At 49.5% G+C, this 25827-nt stretch overlaps 1 protein-coding gene across 1 annotated transcript in view; it reads right to left on the bottom strand.

Annotated features, from left to right (window-relative positions):
• The window catches only part of ATP10A (ATPase phospholipid transporting 10A (putative)), a 161642-nt gene that overhangs the window by 94126 nt on the left and 41689 nt on the right, over window positions 1–25827 (bottom strand). Inside the window, exon 2 of the mRNA XM_017520159.1 lies at window positions 6824–7028. Coding sequence (XP_017375648.1) covers window positions 6824–7028 — 205 coding nt within the window. The remainder of the gene's footprint in view (window positions 1–6823; window positions 7029–25827) is intronic.

Here is a 25827-nt window from a genome sequence, read left to right as displayed (position 1 = left end):
CCTGCCTGTGGTCAAGGCTCCGACGTGCTTGATAAAGGCCGGACGAGCAGGCAAACGAGCTGTTTGAAGTTTGGTCCAAAACAAACCTAGGTCCAAAATGCTTTGAAGCTGGCCTCCTTTACCACACAAATCAAAGGGCTTGTTTCTCACCAAGGGCAGGTGCCAGTACGGCAAAGTCAGTCGTGACGGTGGGGGGGAAGCCCTGAAGCTCTGGCCCAAGCCCTAAGCCACACACCCCCCATGCACGCACCCAGTCCCCCACTCTCCGGAAGCCCCGGGAAGGCTGCTGGCCGCCCGTGGTGACACCCACATTTCTTGTCCTTTTACAGTTTTGGGGAGCAGGGAACATTCGGCATTCTGGCAGAGACACTACTGAAAACGGCTTTGTGAAAACTGACAAACGGAAGAAGTTTGCTTTCGGCCTGATCTCAGCCTGGTTAAAAGTCTCACTGGGGTTCATCCAGTCACTTCCTTGGCACATGGATTACTCATTAGCAATGGTGAAAAAGCCCTGCGTTAATTTCAACATAGACCCAACTGAGACGCCAGGAAGCCCAGTTTCATCCGCATCCAAGCAGGTAATAGCGTTTTCTGAAGTCGAGTTCTTGCGTTCCTTAAAGGTCGATTTCCTTACAAGCTTCAGTTTCTGACTATGTTTATGAAACTGCAAACGCGTGCATGAATCTCTGCTGCTGTGGACAGGTGAAACTCTAAGGAAGCATAACACCAAATGAGAACCAAAATATGGCCTTCCACTTGAGGAGCACATGCAAACCGAAAGCATTATGTAGGTTAAACGGGGGAACCCGGCTCTCAACAACTCTCAAAGTGAGGGAAACTTGAACGTCTGCAGAGGCCAGGGAGTGCCGCGGGCCTTGCGTTATGCTCTGTGGACATAGGAAGTTCCCTCTTCTTGGAAGCTGTGCTCACGAAACAAGCAGAAGGGAAATGACACACAACACAGGGCCCCCAGCAAGGGACGAAGGTTCCAGAATCCAGTCAGCAGAGATGATCACGTGGGCAACCCTCAGCTAATGCATGGGCTCACAGCAGGTCCTCAATAGCAGGACTGGAAACTCCAGACTCCCCAGGAGCACTGTGTTACAGAGCAATCCACTTCCACAACACCGTATCTTAGCCCAGGAGGGAATATTTATCCTCTCCTAAACTTAGAGATAACAGAAAGTGAGGACCTAATAAAGCAGTATCACTTCATTTCGCTTTCTTCTTCGGGACATACACTTACTTGCACACTCGCTTGCAAAAATGTTTGCACTCACACCTGTGCACATACACTCAAACATACACCTAAACATTCACACACACAGACACACATTCATGAGGAGATGCTTGGTGTTAACTGGATCAATCTCACGTTGTCAGCTCTTCCTACTGGTAAGGAAATCCCTGCTCCAGACACACACACACACACACACACACACACACACACACACGAAGTTTCAAACCCTTTGCAACTGCTGATACAATTAAACTACATTTAGAAAAATTGGAAATTGTATTAAATTCCCCCCCCTTTTTTTTTTTTTTACAATGAAGATATTGTCAAAGAGAAAATAAGCATTCCACATGGCATGCCACCTTTAACAGAATAAACACGTCTTATTGCTTTGCTTGTGTTTTTACTTCTGTAATAAGAAATGATCATTTCTAACTATACAAAATTTTTTTTTCCATATGCTATAATAACATTTTATTTTTGGATACATATTTTAGACTAGCCAAATTACTATCAACTTCAGGGCATTAATTTATTCATTAAGATCAGAGTGCTGTGCTCTCTGTATGTGGTGATTTAATAGACTATGCATTAAAGACCAAGAATCCATTTTGAAGTCACCAGAATTTAAAAACATTCTTCTTAGGGTCAGACTTAGATTCCCCGTGAAGTAAACACAGTTACTATGAAAAAACATGGGGTGTGTCTGAAACTAATTGCATTACCTACAGAACTGAATTTATTTGACCCTCCGCACTTGTTGGAATTAAAAACTTAATCTAAATGAAGTTACTGTATTGTCAAAGTCATTTCTGTCTCTGTTACAGATTTGATGTCCTTCAAGAAAATTATGAGACTGTCAAATTTAAAAACAAAAATATCTCAGTATAAATTATGAGCTTGTTGACCATCCTTCAACATATGAGAGAAAAATACGCAAGCCTCTTTGTAAAGGCTTAATATTGGTGATGTAACTAACACACACAGACAGCTGTTTTCCAGGTCGAGGGTAGATGATACTGCCTCCTTCAATTTCAGAGCCTATGTAGCTAAATTTCATGACAGACTAACAACGTGAAAAGCTTAGGGGAAAAGAGACTTGTGTACGACAACTACCTTGCAAATTGTACTTTTTCACTTCTAGTTTTCCTGTGATGGAGACAATTTTGGAAGCATGTGTAGGTAACAGTTAAAAAAAAAAACAAAACCGTCTTCTACATATTTGGACTTTTAAAGTCACTTTGTAAGCTTCTGCAGTCTGTCAAGTAACTTGGGGTAGGACTGACTCTCCTCTGTAAAGGAAACTGTGCTAAGTCACCGCCTGAATGCACCAGGGCCCCGGCGGCTGGTCACAGCATATTCACAAAGTGGAGGGGAAGCCCTGTCTCCGCCCTGGCCTCGCTGCAGACCTGACTGAAGGCACGCCTTGTAGAGCAGTGTTCATCCAGCCTAGGAAGTTTCCACACGCCTTCCATCTGTCTTCCTTATTTGGAACATACACCGGTGTGCACACACACACATACACACACGTGCTCACGCCTGGGAAGCATCAGCAGCTCTTCTGGCAAGCCAGGCAATGACCGCTCCCCACGGCGCTGCACGAAGGGCGTGGGCGTAGCTGGGATTGTGGGCACTTGTCCAAACAGGTCCACCCAAGAGACAAACTGCCTCTTTTCTCAGTAAATTAACCCACAGCGAAGTCACCTCTGGGTCTGGACTCTCCAGCGGCTCTCACACAGGCCAGCCCTGTCCTCACCTCACCCCGGCTGAAATTCCAACAGTCACCTGACATTTCATGTCCCTTCCTGCTTCCTCATCTACAGTTCGCACCGAGCCCTCTGACCGTGTATCTAACTTTTCACGTAAGCACCACCAGAGGAAAGTGCACCCCCGTTTTGCCCAATGCACCTCCTAGAATGGTGTTAGAAGCACAAGAGATGCTCAATACATATTTGCTGAATGAATTAAAACTTACAAAAATTAGTCTGTGAAAATATTAAGTTTTCTATAAAATTATCACTCTAGGGATCTCCTGGTTCTGCACAAATGACAAATGTTACAGATGAACTAGAAATTGCTGCCCACAGGATGTCTGAATGTATGCACCTGTGTGGCAGGGCTACAGGGCTGCAGGAACGTGCAGGGGGGAAACAGCAGGCGCCCCACAAAAAGTGGAGGAACCCGCTCCGAACCCACACTGATGGGTGGGGTGGAGGAGGGGAGGCACCTTGGGAGAATCTCCTGACTTCACTTTTCCCATTTCTATCTATAAAATGGTGTGGTCATCATGATCTCATGAGATTTATACTGAAAACCTGGTGAAATTGGGTTTAAAAATGTTTGCTCTACTACGGCTGTGTGAGAGAGAGCAGGCCTGGCACACAGGAGGCTGAGCAAATGTGCGTCCCTGTCTGGGAGTGCGACACCCCACACGGGGCCTCTCTCAATTCTTGGACAACATCTGTTCAGCTCCAACTTTCACATCAAATCTTCAAGTCTCACGATCTCCGTTTCTGTTGCCGAAGGCGGGGTGGCTGGGTGCTTTAAGGTCCCGGAGGCATCAGGCCTCGCCTTCAGATTCTGGGGTCTTGGTGGCCACGCCCACCGCCTCCCACTTCTGTGGCAGCCCTTCCACACTGTGCGCTTCTGCCAACGCTCTGCATTAAATACCACCCTATTCCACCTCTGGGCCACCTTCTGACCTATGTCATTCCCTGTAGTGCCTGGCACCTGAGACCTGTCCACCCTGGCCTTCAGAGGAAGCTTCAAGCTCCTCTTTCTGGAACCTCCCTTGACCTCCCAGGTGGCCCCGAACCCCTAAGAAAGCCTCCTTGACTCATCTCACTGCTCCATACTGGGCATCACTGGTGAACAGGCTGGTCCTCTGGGTATTGGTCCCGAGGCTGCTCTTCAGGTGGGGTGTGTGTGTGTGTGTGCGCGCGCGTGTGCGTGTGCTTTGTGTGCGCGTGCGTGCATGTGTATGTGTGTGTGCGCGCGTACATGTATGTTCATGTGTGCGTGTGTACGTGTGTGCGTGTGCGTGCACGTGCGCACACGCATGTGCATGTGTCTGTGTGTGTGCATGTGTGCATGTGTGTGCGTGTGTGTGTGCGTGCGTGTGTGCGTGCATGCGTGTACCCATTCAGCACTGTCCGGTTTCTCCAGGGCTTGGCCTGCTCTACACTTTCCCTGCCTCTCAGAGCAGGGAACCCAGGACAAGTTCCTGAAGACAACATGGGACCTCTCAGGCCCTGGCTGCTGCTCCCTGCACCCTCTCAAAGGTGGGGCTCCACGGTGCGCTGTCCAGACAGCTGTCACCAGTCTCCATCCACTGCAGCGAGGGCCTGGCACCAGCAGTGTCTAGTGGCCAGAAACTGCCCCCAGCACATAGCAAGTCGCTATGCTTGGCACAACCCTGGCAATGACCTCCTTTGCCCCCGAGGCAGACTTCCAGCAGGTTCCACCAGGGCAGCCTCTAAGTACCTTTTCTGCCATCCCACAATCCAAGGCTGTGCCCCCTGCCATGGGTCAGGGGTGGGTGGGGGGCGCTCTTCCCTGAGTGGGAGTACTCGTCTGTCTCAGAGATGGGGGTAGTGGCTGTCCCTTCCATCATCAGCTACTCCTATTTATCTAGCTATAAATATACATACACATATGTATATATGTATATATACACATATATGTACATGTATACATATACACATGTATATACACATATATATGTGTATATGTATGTGCGTGCACGCGCGCACACACACACACACATACATACATACGGTTCAAACCATCCTCCCCACACAATCTCTTGAGTAGCTGGGACCACAGTTGCACATCACAATATCTGGCTTTTTTTTTTTTTGAGATGGGGTTTCCCTGTATTGCCCAGGCTGGTTTGGAACTCCTGGCCTCAAACAATCCTCCTGCCTCAGCCTCTCAAAGTGCTGGGATTAAGGCGTCTGCCACTGTTCCTAGCTCCTATACTCTTCAGAGTTCTCTTCTTTAAAAAAAAAAAGATAAGAGCTTTATTGAGATAAAACTCACATATCATTACTGCTGACACCCCAATCCCCATCTAAGAATTCTTCACATCAGACTTTCCCTGACTGAGTCTGTGCGGTTTCTGCCTCCTGAGTAGACCCTGCCGGGTGCACCGAGTTCCTGCATTAACGCCACGGCCAGCTCTTCTCCTTAACCTAAGTTAGAAGTGATTTGCCACACTTAAGTGATTTGCAAAGGGGCCACCGTTTCCAACTGAGCATTCCTTAAACTGGTAAAATACTGTATTTCACACAAGTCCGTGTACTGATTACTATTAGTTTTTAACCTGCCCCAGACAAGCTAACTCGATATTATAAAAACTCATTTAAATACAAAGGACTTAAATATTCTTGTCTGCTTTGCCTTATTCCAAAAAGATTTCAGGCAGCTCACAAAAATACACTTGGCATAAAAGAAGGTTAAACAAAAAAGTAAATGAGGAAATCACGGCGGAAATCAGCACAGGTGGGACAGGCAGAAGCTTTTGGGCAGGGACACCTGCCGTAGGTGGGCTGGGCAGGCGGGGGCAGCCCCGGGTCGGAGGACCTGGCCTGCTGACAGTGTGTCAGGCGCCTCTCCCTGTGACGGTGAGAGGCATCCAGTGCGCAAGCGGGGATGCTAGAGTCCCCCACCATCCTGCCTGCCTGGTGAATTGCTCACCCCCACTCCCCGCAGTGCCCTTGCTAAGGCCTACAGACGGCAGAGCCCACTGCCCCAGAGAAGCCCAACGGGTGGGTATGGAGGCCGGGGGGGAGGGCACTGTCTGGCAGAGGAGGAAAATCCCAGCGGTGCCCTCCCTGTGACTCGGAGGACCCTCCAGGGCAGGCCTACTCAGACCTGCTCTCCGGGCTGGGAGAAGGGGCTTTGGGAGGAGGAGGCCCGGGCCAGGCCCATTTCCTTCTAGGGTGTTCCTGATGTCTGAGGGCTCCTGCCCGTCACTTCACCTGGCATTGGCACCCACAGCCCCGGCACAGACCTGGCGGGTGGGGCCCTTTCTCCCTGGGGCAGGGACAGAGGTTGGGAGGCCAGATGGAGGCAGTGGGGAGAGCAGCTGCCAGGCCTGCTTCCCTCCAGCCTCTCGCCGCTGCCCTGCTGCACAGGCCACTGGAGGCAGGATTCAGTTACGAAGACCTGGGGCTGGACCCGAACACCCTTGAGGAGAACATGCTCCTGAGCACCTGGTGGGAACAGGCCGTGACTCCTGCCGTGTTGCCATTTAGTGAAGCAGGGAAGTGTCAAGGTGCCTCTAGACCATCAGCTGGTCATAAATGTTCCTTGTACCTTTCCAGGAACAAACGCCACATTCTGAGAAACTGAGACATGCACAAGGGAAATCAGAGTCAGAAAAACAGCCCTGCTCCCCACAGTCACAGGTGGGGCATGGGCTCAGGTAGGTCAGGGGTCCTCTCAGACCCTCAGACTTGTCTACTAGGAAAAAACAGCCTGGCCTGATGGAGAGGAAAATGCGGGTTCTCTGGACTCTGGAAGGCCGTCATGGGGACACTGTGTGGCGATGCTTTTGAGGCCCCAGAAATGTGGGTCACTTACGAGCTCCGAGAAGCCACGGACCACCTGCCGCCGCTTCAGGTTGGTCTCCCCATCCAGGTTGGCGGTCTCGATGTGGCACAGCCCGTCGGGGTCGCTGGAGGACAGCAGCAGAATGTCCGCGGGGATGATTTCGTTGCAGCGAAGACGCACAAAGTCTCCCACATGGATTTCTTTCCAGAATCGGTTTACGTACTTCTTTTCTTCCCTAGAAAAGAGACTCTGATGAACAAAACTCACGGGACTGCGGTCACGGCTGGATCTGGGCAATGGGCATGTGGGGCTCGTTTGGCAATTCTTTCTACTTTTGCATAGGCTGAAAATTTTCATAATACATAAGTGTTTTAAAAAGAATATATGTCTCGGCACAGGGCTCATGGCTGTAATCCCAACACTTTGGAAGGCCAAGGAGGGCGGATCACGAGGTCAGGAGCTGGAGACCATCCTGACCAACATAGTGAAACTCCGTCTCTACTAAAAATACAAAAATTAAATGGGCGTGGTTGCGGGCGCCTGTAATCCCAGCTACTCAGGAGGCTGAGGCAGGAGAATGGCCTGAACCTGGGAGGTGGAGGTAGCAGTGAGCCAAGGTCACACCACTGCACTCCAGCCTGGGTACCAGAGCGAGACTGTGTCTCAAAATAAAATTAAAAAAAAGAGTATTCATACCACTGAAGACCACTCAAAGTAAAAGAAAGAATATTCATAAAGGCCGCATATCGTGCGACTCAATTTACATGAAACGTACAGAACCAACAAAATACACAGACAGAACGTGGACCCTGGCTGCCAGGGGGTGCGGAGACGGAGTGCGGAGTCTCAGCCTAACGGCAGGAGGCTTATTCCTAAGCAGATTCCAGTGTTCTGGAATTAGTGCAGTGACAGCTGCACAACACTGAATGCACTTGAATTTTTCACTTTAAAATGGTTAAAATGACCACGCCTAGGTATCCACTCAGAAGAGCCGAAAGCAGTGAACAGGTATGGCAGGGCAGCGTTCACAGCGGCAGTGCTGGAGCGGCCAGGAGGGGGAACCAGCCAGGTATCCATGAACGGGTGAATGGTGCTCAACACGGAGCATCAGCCAGTCATGAAGGGAAATGCCATCACACCAAAGAGACGGTGCCAGGTAGAAAGGGCCATTCACAAAAGGACAACTGTCATCTGTTCCTCTTAACATGAGGCAGCTGGAGGGGCAAAGCCAGAGGCAGAAAGTGATGAGGGGCCGCCAGTGGCTGAGAGAGGCAGAATGGGGAGTTACCGCAGACACAGAACTGCTATTTGGGGTGACGGAAAAGCTATGGAAATGCATAGCAGTGACGACTGTACCACACACTAAGTACCACTGATCTCACACTGCCACTGAATTGTATACATAACTATTTTAAGTATGTTCATAGAGGCTTAAAAGTCTCATAGAGACTTAAAATACAGACTATTTTAAGTATATAATAATAAGTATACAACTGTATACCTAACAATTACATCGTTACTTAACAATTACATTGTTAATATTACAATTGTATACTTAACAATTACATTGTTAAGAACAAGTACATTATTAAGAGCAAGTATATTCTTAAGTATACTTAAGAAGTATATACTTCACTATTTTAACTAAAAATAGTTAAAATGGCAGACTGTATGTGCATTTCGCAATTTAAAAAATGTGAAATGGTTAAAATGTTAAATATTGTGTGTTTCATCACAAGAAAAAAAAGTAACATAATTAAAACGCATTAAGCCACGGGAAACCGGACCTAAAGCGCAGCAGGTGAGAGAGACACTTGGCAGCCGGAAGTCCCCTTACCTGCCAGGTACACATCTCAAGCCACCTGCTTAGAACAATGCCCACTAAAGTCAGCCTGCAGAACCTACGAGTCACCGTCAACAGGTATTTAGATGAAATCATAATTGCAGATTTCTTCTTTAATTTTCTTTCCTGCAATAACAGGCTAACTGGTCTCACAAAGGTCATTTGTAAGAGTTCCTTGAAGGAGGTTTTGACCATCTTTAGATAAGTTGAGAAACATAAATTTATCTGAACAAGATACGTTACATAAGAAAACTCATCGAGAAGTCCTCTGGGTTGCTGGGTGCCATGGCTCACACCTGTAATCCCAGAACTTTGGGACACCGAGGCAGGAGGACTGCCCAAGGCTGGGAGTTTTAGACCAGCCTAGACAACATAGTGAGATTCCATCTCTACAAAAAAAAAATTAGCTGGGCATGGTGGAATGAGCCTGTAGCCCCAGCTACTTGAGAGGCTGACGCAGGAGCTTCATTTAAGCCCAGGAGATCAAGGCTGCAGTGAGCCATGATGGCACCACTGCACTCCAGCCTGGGCGACAGGGCGAGGCCCCATCTCAGAAACAAACAGCTTACCTATCCTCTGAGTGATACTGTAAAAGGGTGAAAAGCGCTAAACACATTTCCTGCTAACCATAACCATCTTACTAATCCTCCCTCCCTATGCCCCCCAAAAAGCTCTACTCTCACCCGAGCTCAAGGGAGCAGGGGGTCTGGGTCTGGAGCGGGACTGCGCCAGCCGCCTGAGCCCTGGATGAGGAGTGAGTCTGTAGAGGCTGCAGAGCCAGGAGGCCGTGTGCCAGTTTCTTCACTTCTATTTTATTCCCCTGTGTGGATTTCAGGGACCCCTGGCAAAGTTCAAGGGGTTCCTAGGAAGCCATCGGCTGCCCTAGATGCTGAAGAGAGGGGTATCCCCTTTCATTTTAAACTTCTGTTTTCTTAAATCCTCTAATTCAAGATCCTCCAAACCAGTCATGCACAAAGCGAAGCTCTAAGATACACTCTGTCCTGGAAAACACATATAAGGCAAGCTACCTCCAGGAGAGGGCACGCTTTGGGGCTGTAGAGTCATGGTCCTCAAAGTGGCCCCAAAGTTATTCTTCCAGCGCCAACCCAAGCATTCCTCAGTGCTGCTTCTCCAGCTGTGACCAGCTCGGTCACCTGCTGGCCGTGTGGCCCCAGCACGGTCAGTCAGGGAAGCATGGGGTCCTCTGCCATGCAGAGGCTCCTGCCTCAGGTCCCAGCCCCAGGTCTGAGAGGAGGCAGACAGTGGCCCCCAGCCCCGGGCCATCCAGCCTGTGACGACTGCATGTCACTACAAGCTTCTTCGTCCTTGTTCCTTCTCATGAGCATCTGCTAGGCTCCTACAGAGGACACGAAGCCATCTGAAAGGGCCTGTCCCTTTGGAAGAAAGGTCCCCAACACTCAGTCACCGTGTGGTCACAGAGGAAGGCTTTGGTGGAAGGGGTCCCCAGGAGACCAGGCAGTCCTGGCCTCACCCGGGGAGGAGGAGAGATGCAGGTTTTTGGCCGTGAGGCGCTGTCTCTGTTCAGTTTATGTTAGTTACATTCAATGAATAACCCCATCCAAAATAAAGTCAGTTTCCATCTGCTTTGTAATCATAAAACACTGGCTTGCCTGCCCCATGCAGGAGGCTTTCACAACGGGAACTTCAGGGGAGGCATCTGGGCTTTAAAGGAGATCTCCCCCTGGGGAGCATCCACACGTGGAGAGACTGGGGCGCCGCATGGAGACCTTCGGTCGTTCTCCTGGTTTGCGGGGTAAGGGGGGTCTCCTCAGCAGCTGCAGAAAGGAAGGATGCTGGCTTCTAAGAAAAGGCCCTGGCCTGGCATGGTGGCTCACACCTGTAGCCGCAGCACTTCGGGAGTCTGAGGCAGGTGGATCACAGGATCAGGAGTTCGAGACCATCCTCACCAACAAGGTAAAACCCCATCTCACTAAAAATACAAAAATTAGCCGGGCGTGGTGGCATGTGCCCACAATCCCAGCTACTTGGGAGGGTGAGGCAGGGGAATCGCTTGAACCCAGGAGGCAGTGAACTGAGATTGTGCTACTTGAGCCCGGGAGACAGAGTGAGACAAGAAAAGGAGGAAAGAAAGAAAGGAATGGGGGAGGAGGCAGGGAGGGGGGAAGGAACGGCGCTGCAGTGCAGGCCCCTCATTACTATAGCAGACTAAAAAGGCAGGCGATGCCTCAGGGGCCCAGAAGCCATGACCACTCCATCTGGAGCAGCCAGCATGGCGCCTGGCCACACCCGCCCTGCCACGTCCACACTGGCTGCATGTCCCTGATTTGTACTCTTCTTATGAGGTAAACATGGATATGTGTTTGCATTTCTTATGCGTACCCCTCCTTTCCATGTGGAGATATATATATTTTTTCCAGCTTCTCCTAATGTTCCCTGAACTGTGTGTCCCCAGAGACTATTTGTCACTGGAGAGACAGGCTCTAAAGAGAACTCAACTCAGAATGAGGCCACAAGGCCAGGCCCAAATGCAGTGTGCCTGCAGTCCCTGTAAGAGGCGGCGGCGGAGGGCGTGCGCACTGCCGTGAGCACAGGGAGAACGCGGCGAGGGGACAGGCCTCGGGAGGACCCGTCCCTGCCCGCACCTCGGTGTCAGACTTCCGGGCTCCGGAACTGCGAGGTCATACATTCCTGCCGGTGAAATCACCCAGTCTGTGGCCCGTTGCCACGGCAGCCTGAGCTGACGAATACACTTAACAACGTGCATTCTTGTGACTCCGGCTGGAAGGAGCAGCTCACAGGTTGTAGTGACAAACCGAGGGGCAGGCAGAAGCAGCAGGTGGCAGGACAGGCACCTCACCTTGCAACTTATCCCCATGCACGGGTTCTGCACCCCCGAGACAGAAATCAAGGTCACCAGCAGCGCACCCTGACAGACACCAGCCCCTCAACCACGCCCTTCTAGAGGCTCTTATCAGTGCGGACTTCAAAACAGAGGCCAGAAGAAAGGCTGGCTGGGGAAGTCGCCCTGTGCCACTGAGGAGGACATCAGGGAGTGGGGGTCAGGGTCTCTGGCCCTGGTGGCTGGCGTGGGGGCACCGTCTACCTTGCCCAGTGGCAGGGTATGCCCTGAGAAGAGAGTCCGACAGTGACCAACTTTGAGTTCAAGAAGCTGGCGGGGCCGGGCAGGTGGGCTCTCGGGAGATGTCTGCAGCTTTGAAGACAAAGGCAGATGGAGACAGAAATATTTGGTGGCCGTAATCACAGAGGTGACATCCTCCCCCACTGTGGATGGCGTCCATGAGAGCACCAGGGAGGGCTGTGGGGAGAAGCAGAGCCCGGCAGGCAGGGTTGCACCCAGGCAGGGAAGCCGGTGGAGTGCGGGGGCGGAGAGGCGCCACATAAGCACACAGCAGCGGCGTAGGCCAGGGCAAGGTGGGCACAGGGTCCCTGGGCACCTGCCACCGCTGCCGGCAGCCACAGGTCTGCCTCCACACCTCGGCCTTCACCTCCCATGGCCGAGTGAACACGGCTGGAAGGATACCTTTCATTACCGCAGTTTTATTCCATTTTTGGAGACAGAACTTTCAATGGCACATCCATGAAGATAGAAGGTCCTCTTGTTCGAGATGGAGTCTCACTTTGCCACCCAGAGTGGAGTGCAGTGGCGTGCCCTCAGCTCACTGCAACCTCTACCTCCAGGGTTCAAGCGATTCTCCTGCCTCAACCTCCTGAGTAGCTGGGACTATTGGCATGTGCCACCATGCCCAGCTAATTTTTTTACTTTTAGGAGAGATGGGGTCTCGCCATGTTGGCCAGGCTGGTCTTGATCTCTTGACCTTCTGATCTGCCCGCCTCGGCCTCCCAAAGTGCTGGGATTACAGGTGTGAGCCACCACGCCCAGCCTCTCAAGCACATTCATGCCCAGCTCTAGCGAGACAGCATAGTCTTTTGAAAGACAGAACTGCTCTTCAGAAGTGAGCCCCCTACGAAGGCCATGGACGACAAAGGGATTGGGACACGTCTTGAGGCCACAGCAACAGCAGCTCTAGATGCTAAATTCCTCTTAGCATTGAGACAGCATCAACATTTTAATGGTAATAACAACATTAAAACATCAGCAAAGCTGCACTAGATGTCCTATTACGACCCAGGTCTGCACAGAACGCTTCACAGTCTCTATCTCAGCAAGCCTTCCCATGATCCTGACAGTATGTTCCCACTCACAGATGTGGAAGCCACACACAGAGAGACTGACCTCCCCAAAGTCACACAAACCTGGGCGAGTCCAGGGTCTGGGAAGCCTTAGAGATATTTGGTTTTGAAAGCACACCTGATCCAGTAGCCTAAAGGAGGGGTATCACATGAAGACTGTAAAATGCTAAGCAAAAAAAAAATTCTTCCGTTTTTCCCTTTTAAATTATGCAGTTCAGAGACAAATGTGATAAAATATCACTATCCTGGACAAAGAGTGGGGGCCGGGGCACGATGGCTCACGTCTACAATCCTAGCACTTTGGGAGGTTGAGTTGGGAGGATCATTTGAGCCCAGGAGTTCGAGACCAACGTGGGCAACATAGTGAGACCCCATCTCTCCAAAAAAGACAAGGATGAGCTGGTTGTGTTGGCGCAGCTTGGTCCGAGCTCCTCAGGACGCTGAGGTGGAGAGTCACTTGAGCCCAGGAAAGTTGAGGTGGCAGTAAGCCCTGATTGCGCCACTGCACTCCAGCCCGGGCAACAGGGCAAGACTCCTCAAAAAAAGAAAAGAAAGGAAAAGGTGGGAGGAAAGGCTGACAGTTCCAGATGTGTGCAGTTTGACACAGACATGGCGTAACATAGTTCAGTCCATTTGCCAAAATCACTGTCTATCTGCAAACAACAGGAGAGGGCTTGTCCAAGATTAGCAATCACCAAACTGTGGTTCTTGCTACAGACTGGGAAGTGCCCCCACATTGGCCTTAGTAGATTGATGGGTAAACTCCTCCCTCACTGGGGCCACCTGCAGCCGGAGCCATCTGAGCTGTGGCTACAGAGGGACACTGCCCTCCCCAGAGCTTACCTTGGGGACATTCCTCTGGGCTAAACAAGCCACTGAAAGCGTTTCTGCTAGGGCAGGGGAGCTGTTTATTCTCCTGGCTTCCAGCTGATTCAGTGGCTTTGAGAGGAGCCCCAGTGTGGGCAGGGCACACCTGACACTTGAGGGGCTCCAGCTGGGCCGCCTGACAGGTTCCTTCTGCACAAAGCTGCCCTTTCTCACAAAACCCCTCCTGCAGGAAACACGTATGAGCAGCACCAAACAGCTGGCTTTGGAATGCTCAGTAATTAACGAGGCTTCGTGACATCTGGCCGCTGCTTTCATTTAGGGTCACAAAGCCACGGTGCACACAGACTCAAGTGTGCTGATGACTCACCCCCACTAAGAGCGGGCACCGGCCCAGAAGCCCGGACTCTGAGTGCCTGGGTTCCTGACATGCAAAACGGGGGTCTGCAGTATGGCGACAGTCTCCCCCAGCAGGCACTGACCCGTTTCCCTGGAGTCCCCACCCCGTCTCACCCACTGCATGCTCTTCAGCTGTCAATTGTCAACAGTGACTGTTCAATTGAGTGAGAGGCCGTGGTCACTATTTTGACTTCACATCTCCTGTTTTCTTTTTGAACATGGTTTTTCGTCACTATTATCGTTGAAGTGTTTGATTTTGACTAATAAAACCAGAAATAGTACAAATGAGCAGTGCGTTCCACCTTACATTTAATTTGTGGTTTGGAATTAAAACGAGCTGTTCTTTTGATTTGTTAGAAAGATGGTAAAATTGCTTACAGGATTTGTGTGTAATGGATAACACGGACAGTACTTCATGAGGTGTGGAAGTATATAAAATATGATTCATTCTGTAATATCTCATTGGCACAGAACAATTAATCCCTACAAAGAGAAAGCTCCAATTAAACCTGTGTTACATCTGACTAAACCTAGAAAAATCTGGTTGCTTTGTGCCTTCTAGATGAAACAGGTAATGTGTTATTTTGCAGGGTTGTTTTTGAGACAGGGTCTTCATGCCAGGGGTGTGATCATAGCTCACAGCAGCCTCGAACTCCTGGGCTGAAGGGATTGTCCCTCCTCAGCCTACCAAGTAGCTGGGACTCTAGGTGTGCACCACTGCACCCAGCTAACTTGTTTTTTATTTTTTGTAGAGATGGGGTTTCACCTTGTTGCTCAGATTGGTCTTGAACTCCTGGGCTCAAATAATCCTCCTGAGTCAGCCTCCAAAAGTCCCAGGATTATAAGAGTGAGCCCCCACGCCTGGCCAGAAACATTTCTTAAGAAAAAGACAGACATGTTACTGAACCTAACATGCAGGCTGACTAGACTGAGACCTCCCAAGTGAGGTCAGCCTGGGGGACTCCTTCGGCCAACTAACGGGAGAAGCACGTAACACTTAACAAACAGCGAATGTGAAACCAGGACACAGCGAGGCCAGCCCTAGATGGGAGGATCACCGCGAGACAGCCAAGAATCCTGTGGAATCATCATTAGTGCCAAGGCCCGACGCCTTGGGAATAAGAAAAGCCTTCATGGAATTTATTTTTCAGATGGTGGGCAAAAAAAAGAAGTGTGCTTGTACGTGCGTGAGAGAGAGACACAGAGAGAAAATAATTTTACATCACTTTAAAAAGACCCAACAAGACTCTAAAATTACCCCAGATTTAATATACGCTCATTATACAACAGGCAGAGAAGTAGAAAGCCCAGAATGCCAGAAACAGCAGCTTTAAAGGTTCTCAGCCATCAGTGCTGTTGAGATCTGGGGCCGGATATCCTTGGCGGCGGACAGCTCTGGGCTCTGCAGTTCACTGAGCGACGTCCTGGCCTCCCCCTATAGACCCCAGGAGGGCTCCCTCCTGACAAGTTGTGACAATCTAAAATGGCTCGACATTGTCAAATGCCTCCTGGGGGCCAAAGTCGCCCCCAGTTGAGAAGTGCTGCTTTAAAACACCCAGGACAAACATTCTGGAAAATGGATTATTAAGTAAATGTCTACAGAATCAATGTATTTCTAAAATCACGAAGGTGAGAACTCAGCACTGCAACAGCAATGGCAGAATCTGCAGTGGGGACATGAGCCATGCGTGTTACGTAACGCCCAGAATGCGTCTTCCTTCCACCACAAACCGAGACATCTGCTCCTTCAGGGAGACGTGCTGGTGGATTCTGCATCTAATACTGAAAATGAGAGGCAGTGAGAAATGAGAGTTGGAGTTGCTTTTTCTGGAGTGAATCTTCTGAGAGCAAAATTGCCAGGAATACCGTAGTGTAGACTATTTGCACAAAATTTATTTTCTGAGATCTTTCTATTCTGTATGTCTCCTCAAGGTGACATGAGCTCCAAGCTATGTCCCGGATGTGTGGAAGCACATGTGTGCATGGCGCAGACTGCTCAAATGAGTCGAGCTGAATGGAAAATCCTGGTCACTGTGGCGAAGTTGGAAAGAGCTGAAGGTTGCTCCAGCAGAGCTCTCCCCAGAAGGCAAGGCCTCTGGTCTCTTTAGAACGAAGAAAGGATCCACAGAAAGTGGCCTACGCTATGCTCACGTCTCACAATTACTCACTACAATGCAACCCCGAACACCCAGATGAAATCCATTTTCCCCAGGAAACGCTGGTTTGCAAAAGCAAAATGATACCTAACAACAAGATCCCTTACAAACCTCTTAGCAAGTTTTAACATGAAACATTTTTTCTGACAAATTGTTTCTGCTGTGGTCTTTTCTGGAAATAACTGTACATTCTCAAAGTATCTCAGTAGACATCAAGACATCTCAATAACACTGCTCACCAGTAACGTATGCCAAACGCTCTGGGGCACTTCTAGAGTTTTCAAGGTAATTTATTTTTTTTTTCAAGGTAATTTCTTATGCGTTAATTCATTCATTGGTATGACATTCTCAGAAAATGGGCAGAAGCTGTGTGCTCCTTATTCCTATGGAGAAGTTTTGCATTTTAAGTATTTTTTCCTAAGAGGTTGTAACAATTCACACTCCTCCATCAGTATCTAAGAGTCCTCAGGCCCGCCTTTCTGCAAAAACAGCTGCTTTCTTCTGTCTTTTTAAAACCTCCCTGCAAGTCTTTTTTTTTTTTTTTTAAGACAGGGTCTCACTCTGTTGCCCAGGCTGGAGTGCAGTGGCACAATCTCGACTCACTGCAGTCTCTGCCTCCCGAGTTCAAGCGCCTCTCCTGCCTCAGCCTCCCTAGCAGCTGGGATGACAGGCGCATGCCAGCACCCCAGCCTAGGGCAGGACACCTACTATTCTTTCACCGTGCGTCTCCCCGCGTCCCAGACCACTTGGGAGGCTCCTCTGTGAATTCACTCTGCATGTCTCCATCTCAATCTTTCTTTTTTTCTTATTTACTTTTGTAGTTAGGGACAGGGTCTCACTCTGCTGCCCGTGCTGGAGGGCAGTGGCACAATCATAGCTCACTGCAGCCTCTGCCTCCTGGGCTCAGGCGATCCTCCCACTGTGGCCTCTAGAGTAGCTGGGACTGCAAGCATGCACCACTGTGCCCAACAGTTTAACTTGGTTGTAGAGACGTAGTCTTGCTATGCTGCCCAGGGCGGTCTCAAACTCCTGGGTTCCAGCAACTCTCCCTCAGTCTCCCGAAACACTGTGACTGCAGGTGTGAGCCACTGTGCCCGGCCGCCCTCATTTTTTCAATTGTATTCTTTTCTCCCATCTTAACAGCAGAACCCATGAGAGCACTCATATTGAAAATACTAACACCTTTTCTGTCTTTTGCCTTGCAAATATTTTTCTCTAAGAGCCACGGACTGTTGGTTTTTAAATTCCTAGTTGTGGCATGCTTTTGTTATACAATCCTTTTAGATTTTTATCAAGTTAAATATGTCTGACCTCTCTGGGCCTGGCTAAGACAGCTGCCTACGTCCCTGGATTATACATGTTGTTTCCAAGTATTGCTTGTTTTTTTTTTTTTTTTAATGACAATCACAATCATTTACCCACAGATCTGTAATTTGGGCAGGGCTTGGTGGAGGCAGCTCATTTCTGCTTCAGTTGGCATCAGCTGAGGCGGCCTGCCCAGAGGCTGCAGAACTCACATCCAGGACAGCTCACTCACGTGGCCGGCAAGTTGGTGCAGTCTGTCAGCAGGGGATTTGGCTGGGGGTCTTGGTTCCCCTCCACATGGGCTTTTCCACAGGCTGCTTGTGCTTCCTCATGGTATGGTGGCTGATTCTGAAGAGTAAATGTCCCAAAAGAACAAGGAAGAAGTGAAAGGCATTTTTATTTTAGCTAGTCTTGGAAGCTACACACTGTCATTGCTGACATATTTTTTTTTTTAAGACGGAGTTTCACTCTTGTTGCCCAGTCTGGAGTACAATGGCACAATCTCGGCTCACCACAACCTCTGCCTCCCGTTTCAAGTGATTCTCCTGCCTCAGCCTCCCGAGTAGTTGGGACTACANTTGTGGGAGGAGTACAGAGTATTTTTTTTAAAAACAAAAACCAAAACAAAACAAAAAACATTTAATTGATCAAACCAAGTGGTACTCATTTTCCTGTGTTGCAACCCGAGCGTTCAATGCTGTTTCTTCCAGACAGCCAATTGTGTCAATATTGTGAACTAGTTCTTTTCCCATGGAACCTACATGCCCACTCTGTTATAGATCATATCATTTGATTTGGGTTTATTAGGTTCTAGTAATCGACTTGACGTCTCTCGTGTCAACCTCACACAGCATGATAGTACCGTATGTTGGATCAACACCACCACCAGCCTCAGCTGAGAGGAGTCTTCATGTAAACTAACAAAGGTACCCACTTTAGGTGGAAGATGCCCAGAGGAAGGGCACTGGGGCAGCACACTGGGGAGGTCCTGCTCTGCTCTCTGCAAAGAGAGTGCCCCCCAGTGCTCCCCTTCCCCAGCCAGCCTGAGGTCCCACAGCCACCAGAAGGGCTCAGGTGGGATGCCCCAAAACCTCAACAAACAAAAACAAAACAGAAGAAAACAAAAAATGACCATGCAGGTCATTTTTCATAGAAAAGGGGGCCAATCCCAAACTCATGTGGGTAGCAGATGTTGCACGTAATTAAATAACCCTGCAAACGGTCCTTTAGATGGCCAACTGCAGCATCTATATGATATCCAATCCCAACACCCCAAGCACTGGCCTGGGGCGGGTGAGGCCCGAGTTTAGAATTCAGATCTGAGAGCATGAAGTGCGCACTGGATCAGGTGCCTCCAGAGTGCCGATTCGCCTCCGGGAGCCTTGTTTGGAGTTTCAATTTTGCTGCTTTGGGGTTCTCTCCCCTGCGGGGGCAGGGTCTCCTGGCTGACACCATCTTCACCTGCAGCCCCAGTTCTAATATCTGGTAAGAAAAACGTTGCTCCTTTTCAATCTTATTTTTAAAACCATCTTGGCTATTTGGAGGCATCATAAACTTTGAAGCCATTTTATTCAATTCCAAGAGAAGCCTCCAGATAGAAATGCACGCTGCTCTTGGGAGAACGCGCGCTGCAATCACACCTGCTCTTCCCGTCCCGCCCAGGGCGCATGCTTACACCCTGTAAAAAGATGCTGCCGTTTTCTTCATGAAGGTCCCGAGCCTCTTGTTAAGTTTACTCCTCAGTACTGTGCAGTTTTGGTTCCTATTTTTGCAGACCACCTTCTCCACTTCCTTTCTAAGTACTCATTGTGCTCCCTGAGTGATTATAAGTAGTCCTCTAAGTGGCCACAGGTCTTCCCCAGCAGCTCCACTTCGCTGGGTGTGAGTTCTCTTTGTTCAGCCCACCTTCAGCTCCCTGACTGCCAGGCCCTGCGGATGAATGGTTTCTATTTTGGTTAGCACAGCACGCTTGGGTCAGCTTTCCTAAAGTGATGGCAGGTCCCTTTCTTAGGAAAGGTCAAGTGGCCTCCCAAGAGCGGTGAGCACAGAGCTTCCCCAAAACCCCCCACAGGAGCAAGGGAAGATCAGGCCGGAGAACCAAGGTGTCCAGTTGCCTTTGCATGCATGATTGACCCCCTTTCCACTGGAGGCCCCTAGCCCTCTGTAAGCCCCAGCCTTCTCCAAGATGCTCTGCTCTGTGGGACTCACCCCAGGGTTCTTCGATGCCACACCAGTGCTGTCCAGGGACCCAGGGAACCCAGGCCCTGCCCCAGATGCCCAGGGACACAGCAGCTACCTCGTTCAGGATGTGTATGGGAGGGAGAGAAGGGTTTGGTCCAGAACACCATTTCCCCAGAGCCCCCCTGATTCCTCTAAATCAGAATTCTGAAGGTGAAAACGCTTCATTGATAAGGGCCCTCCCTCTCATTTTTCATTATGAGGGGATTAAAAGCTAGACAGGCAGATTGATTTTCTCACTCATTGAGGGTGGCAGCCTGGGTCAAAGTCCTCAGATGTGCCTTTCCCTGAGGCTTCTCTTGCAATGACTTACTGAAAGCATTCACCTTCCCATCAGTCCCTGACCACCATCACCCTGCCCAGAGGCTGGCTTCTTCCTACTACGCAGAATCAGAAATCACAAAAGCAACCTCTTTAATAAATAAAAAAAATAAAAGGGGCCCAAAAAATCTCCAGAAATATCTCCAAAACATATCACAACATTTCTCCCTAATATATTTACTCCAAATATCCCTAAATTGTAACAGGCTTCAGAGTAGGATCAGTAAAGTACCTTAAGCAAGCAAATACTGCCTGTCTTGGAAGACCCAGCCCTGGGAATGGAGGAGACTTTAACATATGTATCGAAATATACTATGGAGACATGATTTCCTTGAGCGCAGTGTGCAGGGACCTAAGACGCCTCATTTGTGTGGCTAAAGACGGCGCACTTACACGCGTCTTTATTTTTGTGTTATCTCTGAGTGAGAACAGAATGCGCTAAAATCTAAGTAGGTCTCAGATAAAAGTCGCTGTCTTTACCCAAACACACATGGGTCGCGTTCCTCTCTGGCACTTCCTGGGTCCTCAGACTGGAGGGGTGTGCCTCTCTCACAGGGGAAGAACATGAGGAAAGGCTGAATCCATATGTGAAATACAAAGGCTGTACTATTTTTTTTTTCAAAATTAAGTCTAGGGAATGCCAAACAATTTACAATTTGCTTCGTGAAAACAAGGTCTCGCCTTAACTTTAAAAAAAGAAAAGAAAAAGTCAACCTGTAATTCCCACAATTCCCTTCTTGAAATCAAAGACGGCAGGCACATCTGCCATTTATTTGGAATAGTCTTCCCAAGCCATTTATGTTAATAATTACAGCCCCTTACAACCTTGAGAAAAAACAGAGAAGTGCTCAACTTTTAGCACTTTTTATTTTCTAATGCAGAAATTATATATCCTTTTGGTGATGCATTGAACAAGTGATTTTTTTCATTCATTCCATGTACTGCACGAAATAGCTACAATTACTCAGCTCCACATACATGCCGGTTTTTTCTAATAAAAGTTACACCAAGTGTGCCTGGCTGTCCTGCCTCCTGCACCACTCTGCCACCCCGAGGGAGCAAGGTGTGCTCCACTTCCTCCTTGGCTCACTCAATGTCAAGATGACGAGGATGAAGATCTTCATGACGATCCACTTTCACGTAATGCGTCGGAAATATATTCCCTCTGTCTGAAGATTTTCTTCTTACCATGTTCTTTTCTCCAGCTTACTTTAAGAATACAGTCTATAATGCATCTAATGTACAAAACTATGTACACGACCGTCTATGCGATCGGTAAGGCTTCCAGTCAACAGTAGGTTATCAGTAGTTAACTTTCGGGGGACTTAAAAGTCAAACACGGATTTTCAACTATGCAGGGGGTTAAGGGTCAGCATCTCTAAGCCCTGCATTGTTCAAAAGTCAGCTGCCTATTTTCTTCTCTTCCCCTCCAAGTAAATGTTCACTTACTTCAAACTGTAACTCCTTCCCTTTCTCCAGAAACTGAACGGCATGTATTTTTTGCAAGAGCGTGGAGATAGCACCGTTCTGACCTCAGCTTAGACTCTCATTCACCCATTGTTTCCATCAAACGGACAGGCCTCCACGGCAGTGGAGAGAGAGCAGCTTTGGAGGAGGAGCAGCAGAGCGCAAGCTGGAGCAATCAGAAGCTTGTGGCTTTTCAGGAACGGCTGCGGTGGGTGAGACGAGGAGCACGTCCTTCCCTCTCTTCTCCCCTGGTGGTATTCTTATGTTTTTCAAGCATCTGCTCCAGTGCCACCCTCTCTCCTCCTGGGAGTGTCACTGGCTGCCTGACCCTGTCCTGAGCACCCCAGCAGGGTGGTGCCACGCCAGCCCAGGAGCCTTCCTGCCCACCCTTCTGTGGCCAGGGGCTGGCTTCAGGCCACCTGTCTCTGTGACCACCACAGGGGCCTCCCAGAGATATTAAAGTGAGCTTTGCCAGCTCAATGAATGAATGCTTTGAAAGTTCTTGTGACGACAGTTGAACACTCCCTGTGAAATAGTACATTTAAATGAAGTCACCATTCGCCAAATATTTTTAAAAGGAAAACACATGGGGCTGGGTGTGGTGGCTCACGCCTGTAATCCAAGCACTTTGGGAGGCCAAGGCAGGTAAATCACCTGAGGTGAAGAGTTTGAAACCAGCCTGGCCAACATGGTGAAACCCCGTCTCTACTAAAAATACAAAATTAGCCAGGCACGACGGTGCACGCCTGTAGTCCCAGCTACTCGGGAGGCTGAGGCAGGAGAATTGCTTGAACATGGGAGGCAGAGGCTGCAATGAGCTGAGATTGCACCACTGCACTGCAGCCTGGAGGACAAGATTGAAACTCCATCTCAAAAAGAAAAAAAGAAAAGGAAAAACACACATGTATTGGTGACAACCAGGACTCTGAAATAACTTATATATCTGCAGCTGTTTTGTAGTGGAGGTAAAGGTCAATTGAATGATTTCTTGAGGAAGAAAACAGTGGAATATATCAGTAGGGAAAAAACCCAATAAACAAACAGGAAAGAATTTTTAAAGTTAAATCTGTCACATTTACTTTTCAAAGGTGACACATATGTCACTGGCTGATGGATGTAAAACACATGTCCTTAATTTTGCAAATGAAAACAGCATCACCGTGAATCCTCCCTGCTCCTCGAGGTTATTTTCTGGGTCTAAGCCTTGTTCTCATTGTTGCATTTGTCTTTTGTCAAGGGTTCAGCATGGTTTTACTGTCCTGCAGGGAATTTCAGACTAAGCAGCTGGCCATAAATTAATGGTTACATGAGGAAGACCAAGGACGCACCACCTCAACACAACCCATGACAGTTCTTAGGGAAGCAGGCTCCAGTTTACCTGGTTTTGCAGGTGTGAAAACAGGTTTTTTTTGGTTTTGGGTTTTTTTTTTTTGAGACAGAGTTTCACTCTTGTTGCCCAGGCTGGAGTGCAGTGGCACGATCTCGGCTCACTGTAGCCTCCACCTCCCAGGTTCAAGTGATTCTCCTGCCTCAGCTTCCCAAGTGGCTGGGACTACAAGCGTGTGCCACCATGCCTGGCTAATTTTTTTGTTATTTGTAGTAGAGACAGGGTTTCACCATGATGGCCAGGATAGTCTCCATCTCCTGACATCGTGATCCACTTGCCTCGGCGTCCCCAAGTGCTGGGATTGCAGGCATGAGCCACCGCACCCGGCTTTAGCCCTTCATTTTTATTCATTCTCCTTTTCGTCTTAATAAAATCTCAAACTCACTCATGGCTCCATGCGTGTAGTATGTGCTTGAGAATAGTGCCGCTCCCCCGGAGGGGCTGGGAAGGCGGAAGGCATCCACACTCCTGCGTTTGATCTCTGCTCTCTGGCAACACGCTGCGACTTGAGCATGGAAAGATCCTGAAACACGTGACAAGCGAGGAAGGGACTGGAGACACCCAGCCTGCTTCCCGCACTTTTATTCTCAGTTCCACCTCTGCACTGCTGCTGCCAGGTTACCCACGGGGAAGTGGCCTGCCCTGGTGGTCGCAGGCTCCGAGTCACCCAAGCTGGAGGGCTGCAAGCACTTCCGGAAAATCTGGGACTTGCATGGTGAACCATCCAAATGTAAGAAAGTCATGACAAAAAAAAAAAAAAAAAAAGCCAGAACATTCACTTTGGAACATTCATCCCTGTCCCTGGTCACCAAGAGGGAGGATGGCTCCGTGAGTCACCACCAAGACCAAGCCGGAGGTACCTGCCCCACTCACGGTCAGCACTGCTTAGCAGCAGTTCAGCCCCAGCCCCAGGCTCTCACAACGCCTCAGGAATGGGCATCTAGGTGTTGAACTGCTTCTTTTCAAAGTGTGTGGCAATGCCACTGGCACTCTGGGCATGGGGACTGTTTTGCAGAAGTTGAAAAAACACATGGATGAAAGCCGGTCAAAGAAAACAGTAGCCGAACTAAAGGCGGGTTACGTGTCCAACTGGGCTTTACCTCATTCCTGCCTACAACAGGCACAAGATCAGCAAGGCCCGTTTGCACTGCAGCCTGAAAAATGAGCCAGCACGGCCTTGGGCAGGACCAGGCGCCCAGGGCTGCCCAGCTTCTGAAAGTGAAAGCCTTTCATGGAAAATAGCACTCCTGGGATTCCAGTGCGAGGAATTGAGGCAGTTAGTGACTCATTTTCAGAGCCAGGAAGGTGAGGGGCAGCCAAGGCCCAAACACCATCAGTTACGTGTGACAGCTGAGAGGAGGGCAGGCGACGTCCTCCAGTGTACCCACGGCCTCACAAAGGCTCACACAGCCGGGAAGGTCTGATCGGAGAGTCAGCAGAAGCCTAGCTTCACATACAACGAGAGCGGCGCTGGAAGGAGGTGGAGGGGTTGTGTTGCGTGGCAGGGATCCCCAAGATGACCCCAAGGGCAGCTTGGCAGGAATTTCACTTCCTTGGATTGATTAAAGCCCACAAATAGCCTTAAGTCCCCGGACAAAATAGCAAAATAGGTCCTGGACAGTTCAGCACGGGTGGGACACAAAAGGGAGGGGGAAGCCAGTGTCCAGGGACAGTGCCTGGGCCCAGAAGGCGGTGGCTGGGATGTCCCGGGCAGAAACGGACCCCCCTGGGCTCCAGCAGGCTCTTCACGGATAAGGGAGCCGGGGTGAGTGAGAGGAAGGAGAGGCTAGAGGTCAACCTTGCTTCCTGCCCAGTTCTTGGCCATCATGGGAGTGAAGGTTCCCAAAGACATAAGGCAGAGCTGGGGGAAGAAAGGGTAGGAGACAAGAAAGGAACGAGGGGTGGGAATGAGGACAGAGACAAAACAAATGGCAAGGAACATGCTAGAAGCCTTCCAGTGCCTTCCCTGCATGGAGACTGCACACCAGGCGTCCCTCCTGGCTTCTGTGGACGGCCCGTCCAGCACGGTTCCTGCTAGAGGCATGAACACTGACCTCTACTATTTTGCAAGTGTTCTCAGCAAGACCAGTGCATAGGTGGGACGTGATCTGAAAGTTTACAAGAAGGAAATGAAAAACCACTTGTGAGGCTGTGGGGAGATAACGCTGGAACCCCAGAGACACCACAGGCGTCAGGAGTCCAGGGACCACGCATGGTGGTTTACCAGAGGCAAGGAGACCAAGGCTGGACCCAGCCTGACCTCCTGGCGCTTCCTCGTCTAGCTGGGTGTGGGCTTGTCTTCCCACTGTGCAGCTGTCCAAGCTGGCTGCACCTGCACAGCTCTCCATTCTGCAAGCTCTGACACAGCTCGGACCTACCTTGATGCCAGAGGAAACTGAGGCACATGGCTGGAAGCTGCCAGTGGGCAGAGCACCCCAGCCCCCACTGGTACAGAGCACCACGGGGAGACCGCCATGGCTCTCACCCAGCGCACACCCCCTGCTCCACCCCACATGGCGCAAACACGGTCCCCTGAAACAGAGTGAACATTTATAGCAGCAAAGATGGCAGCCAGTGTTTGGGTCCGGCACACTAAGAAACTGATGCCTGGGAGTTCAACCAACCAAAATGATGTTTAGTTTTAGTTTAGTTTTTCTGTTGCTAACAGCTTCCTTAGTTTCTGACTTTTCTCTGGTGAAGAGCACAGTATCAATCACACTTAAAAATAACAAGTCAGGAAACAGGAACCTCTCACTCAGATTCTAACCCTGTGAAAAAGACTTCTGTAGTTTGGATATCATGACCTGTACTAAGTACAAAGCTCTATTTGTTTCTACTTTGAAACACAGAGTGTTATGTTCTATGGTCGCTACACAATCACTTTGAGAAAACATTATTA

The sequence above is a fragment of the Cebus imitator genome, unplaced genomic scaffold (genome assembly GCF_001604975.1).
Source record: "Cebus imitator isolate Cc_AM_T3 unplaced genomic scaffold, Cebus_imitator-1.0 Scaffold806, whole genome shotgun sequence".
In the NCBI taxonomy this organism is placed as follows: Eukaryota; Metazoa; Chordata; class Mammalia; order Primates; family Cebidae; genus Cebus; species Cebus imitator.
Note: the sequence above shows the minus strand (reverse complement) of the source record. Positions and strands in the feature narration are given on the sequence as shown.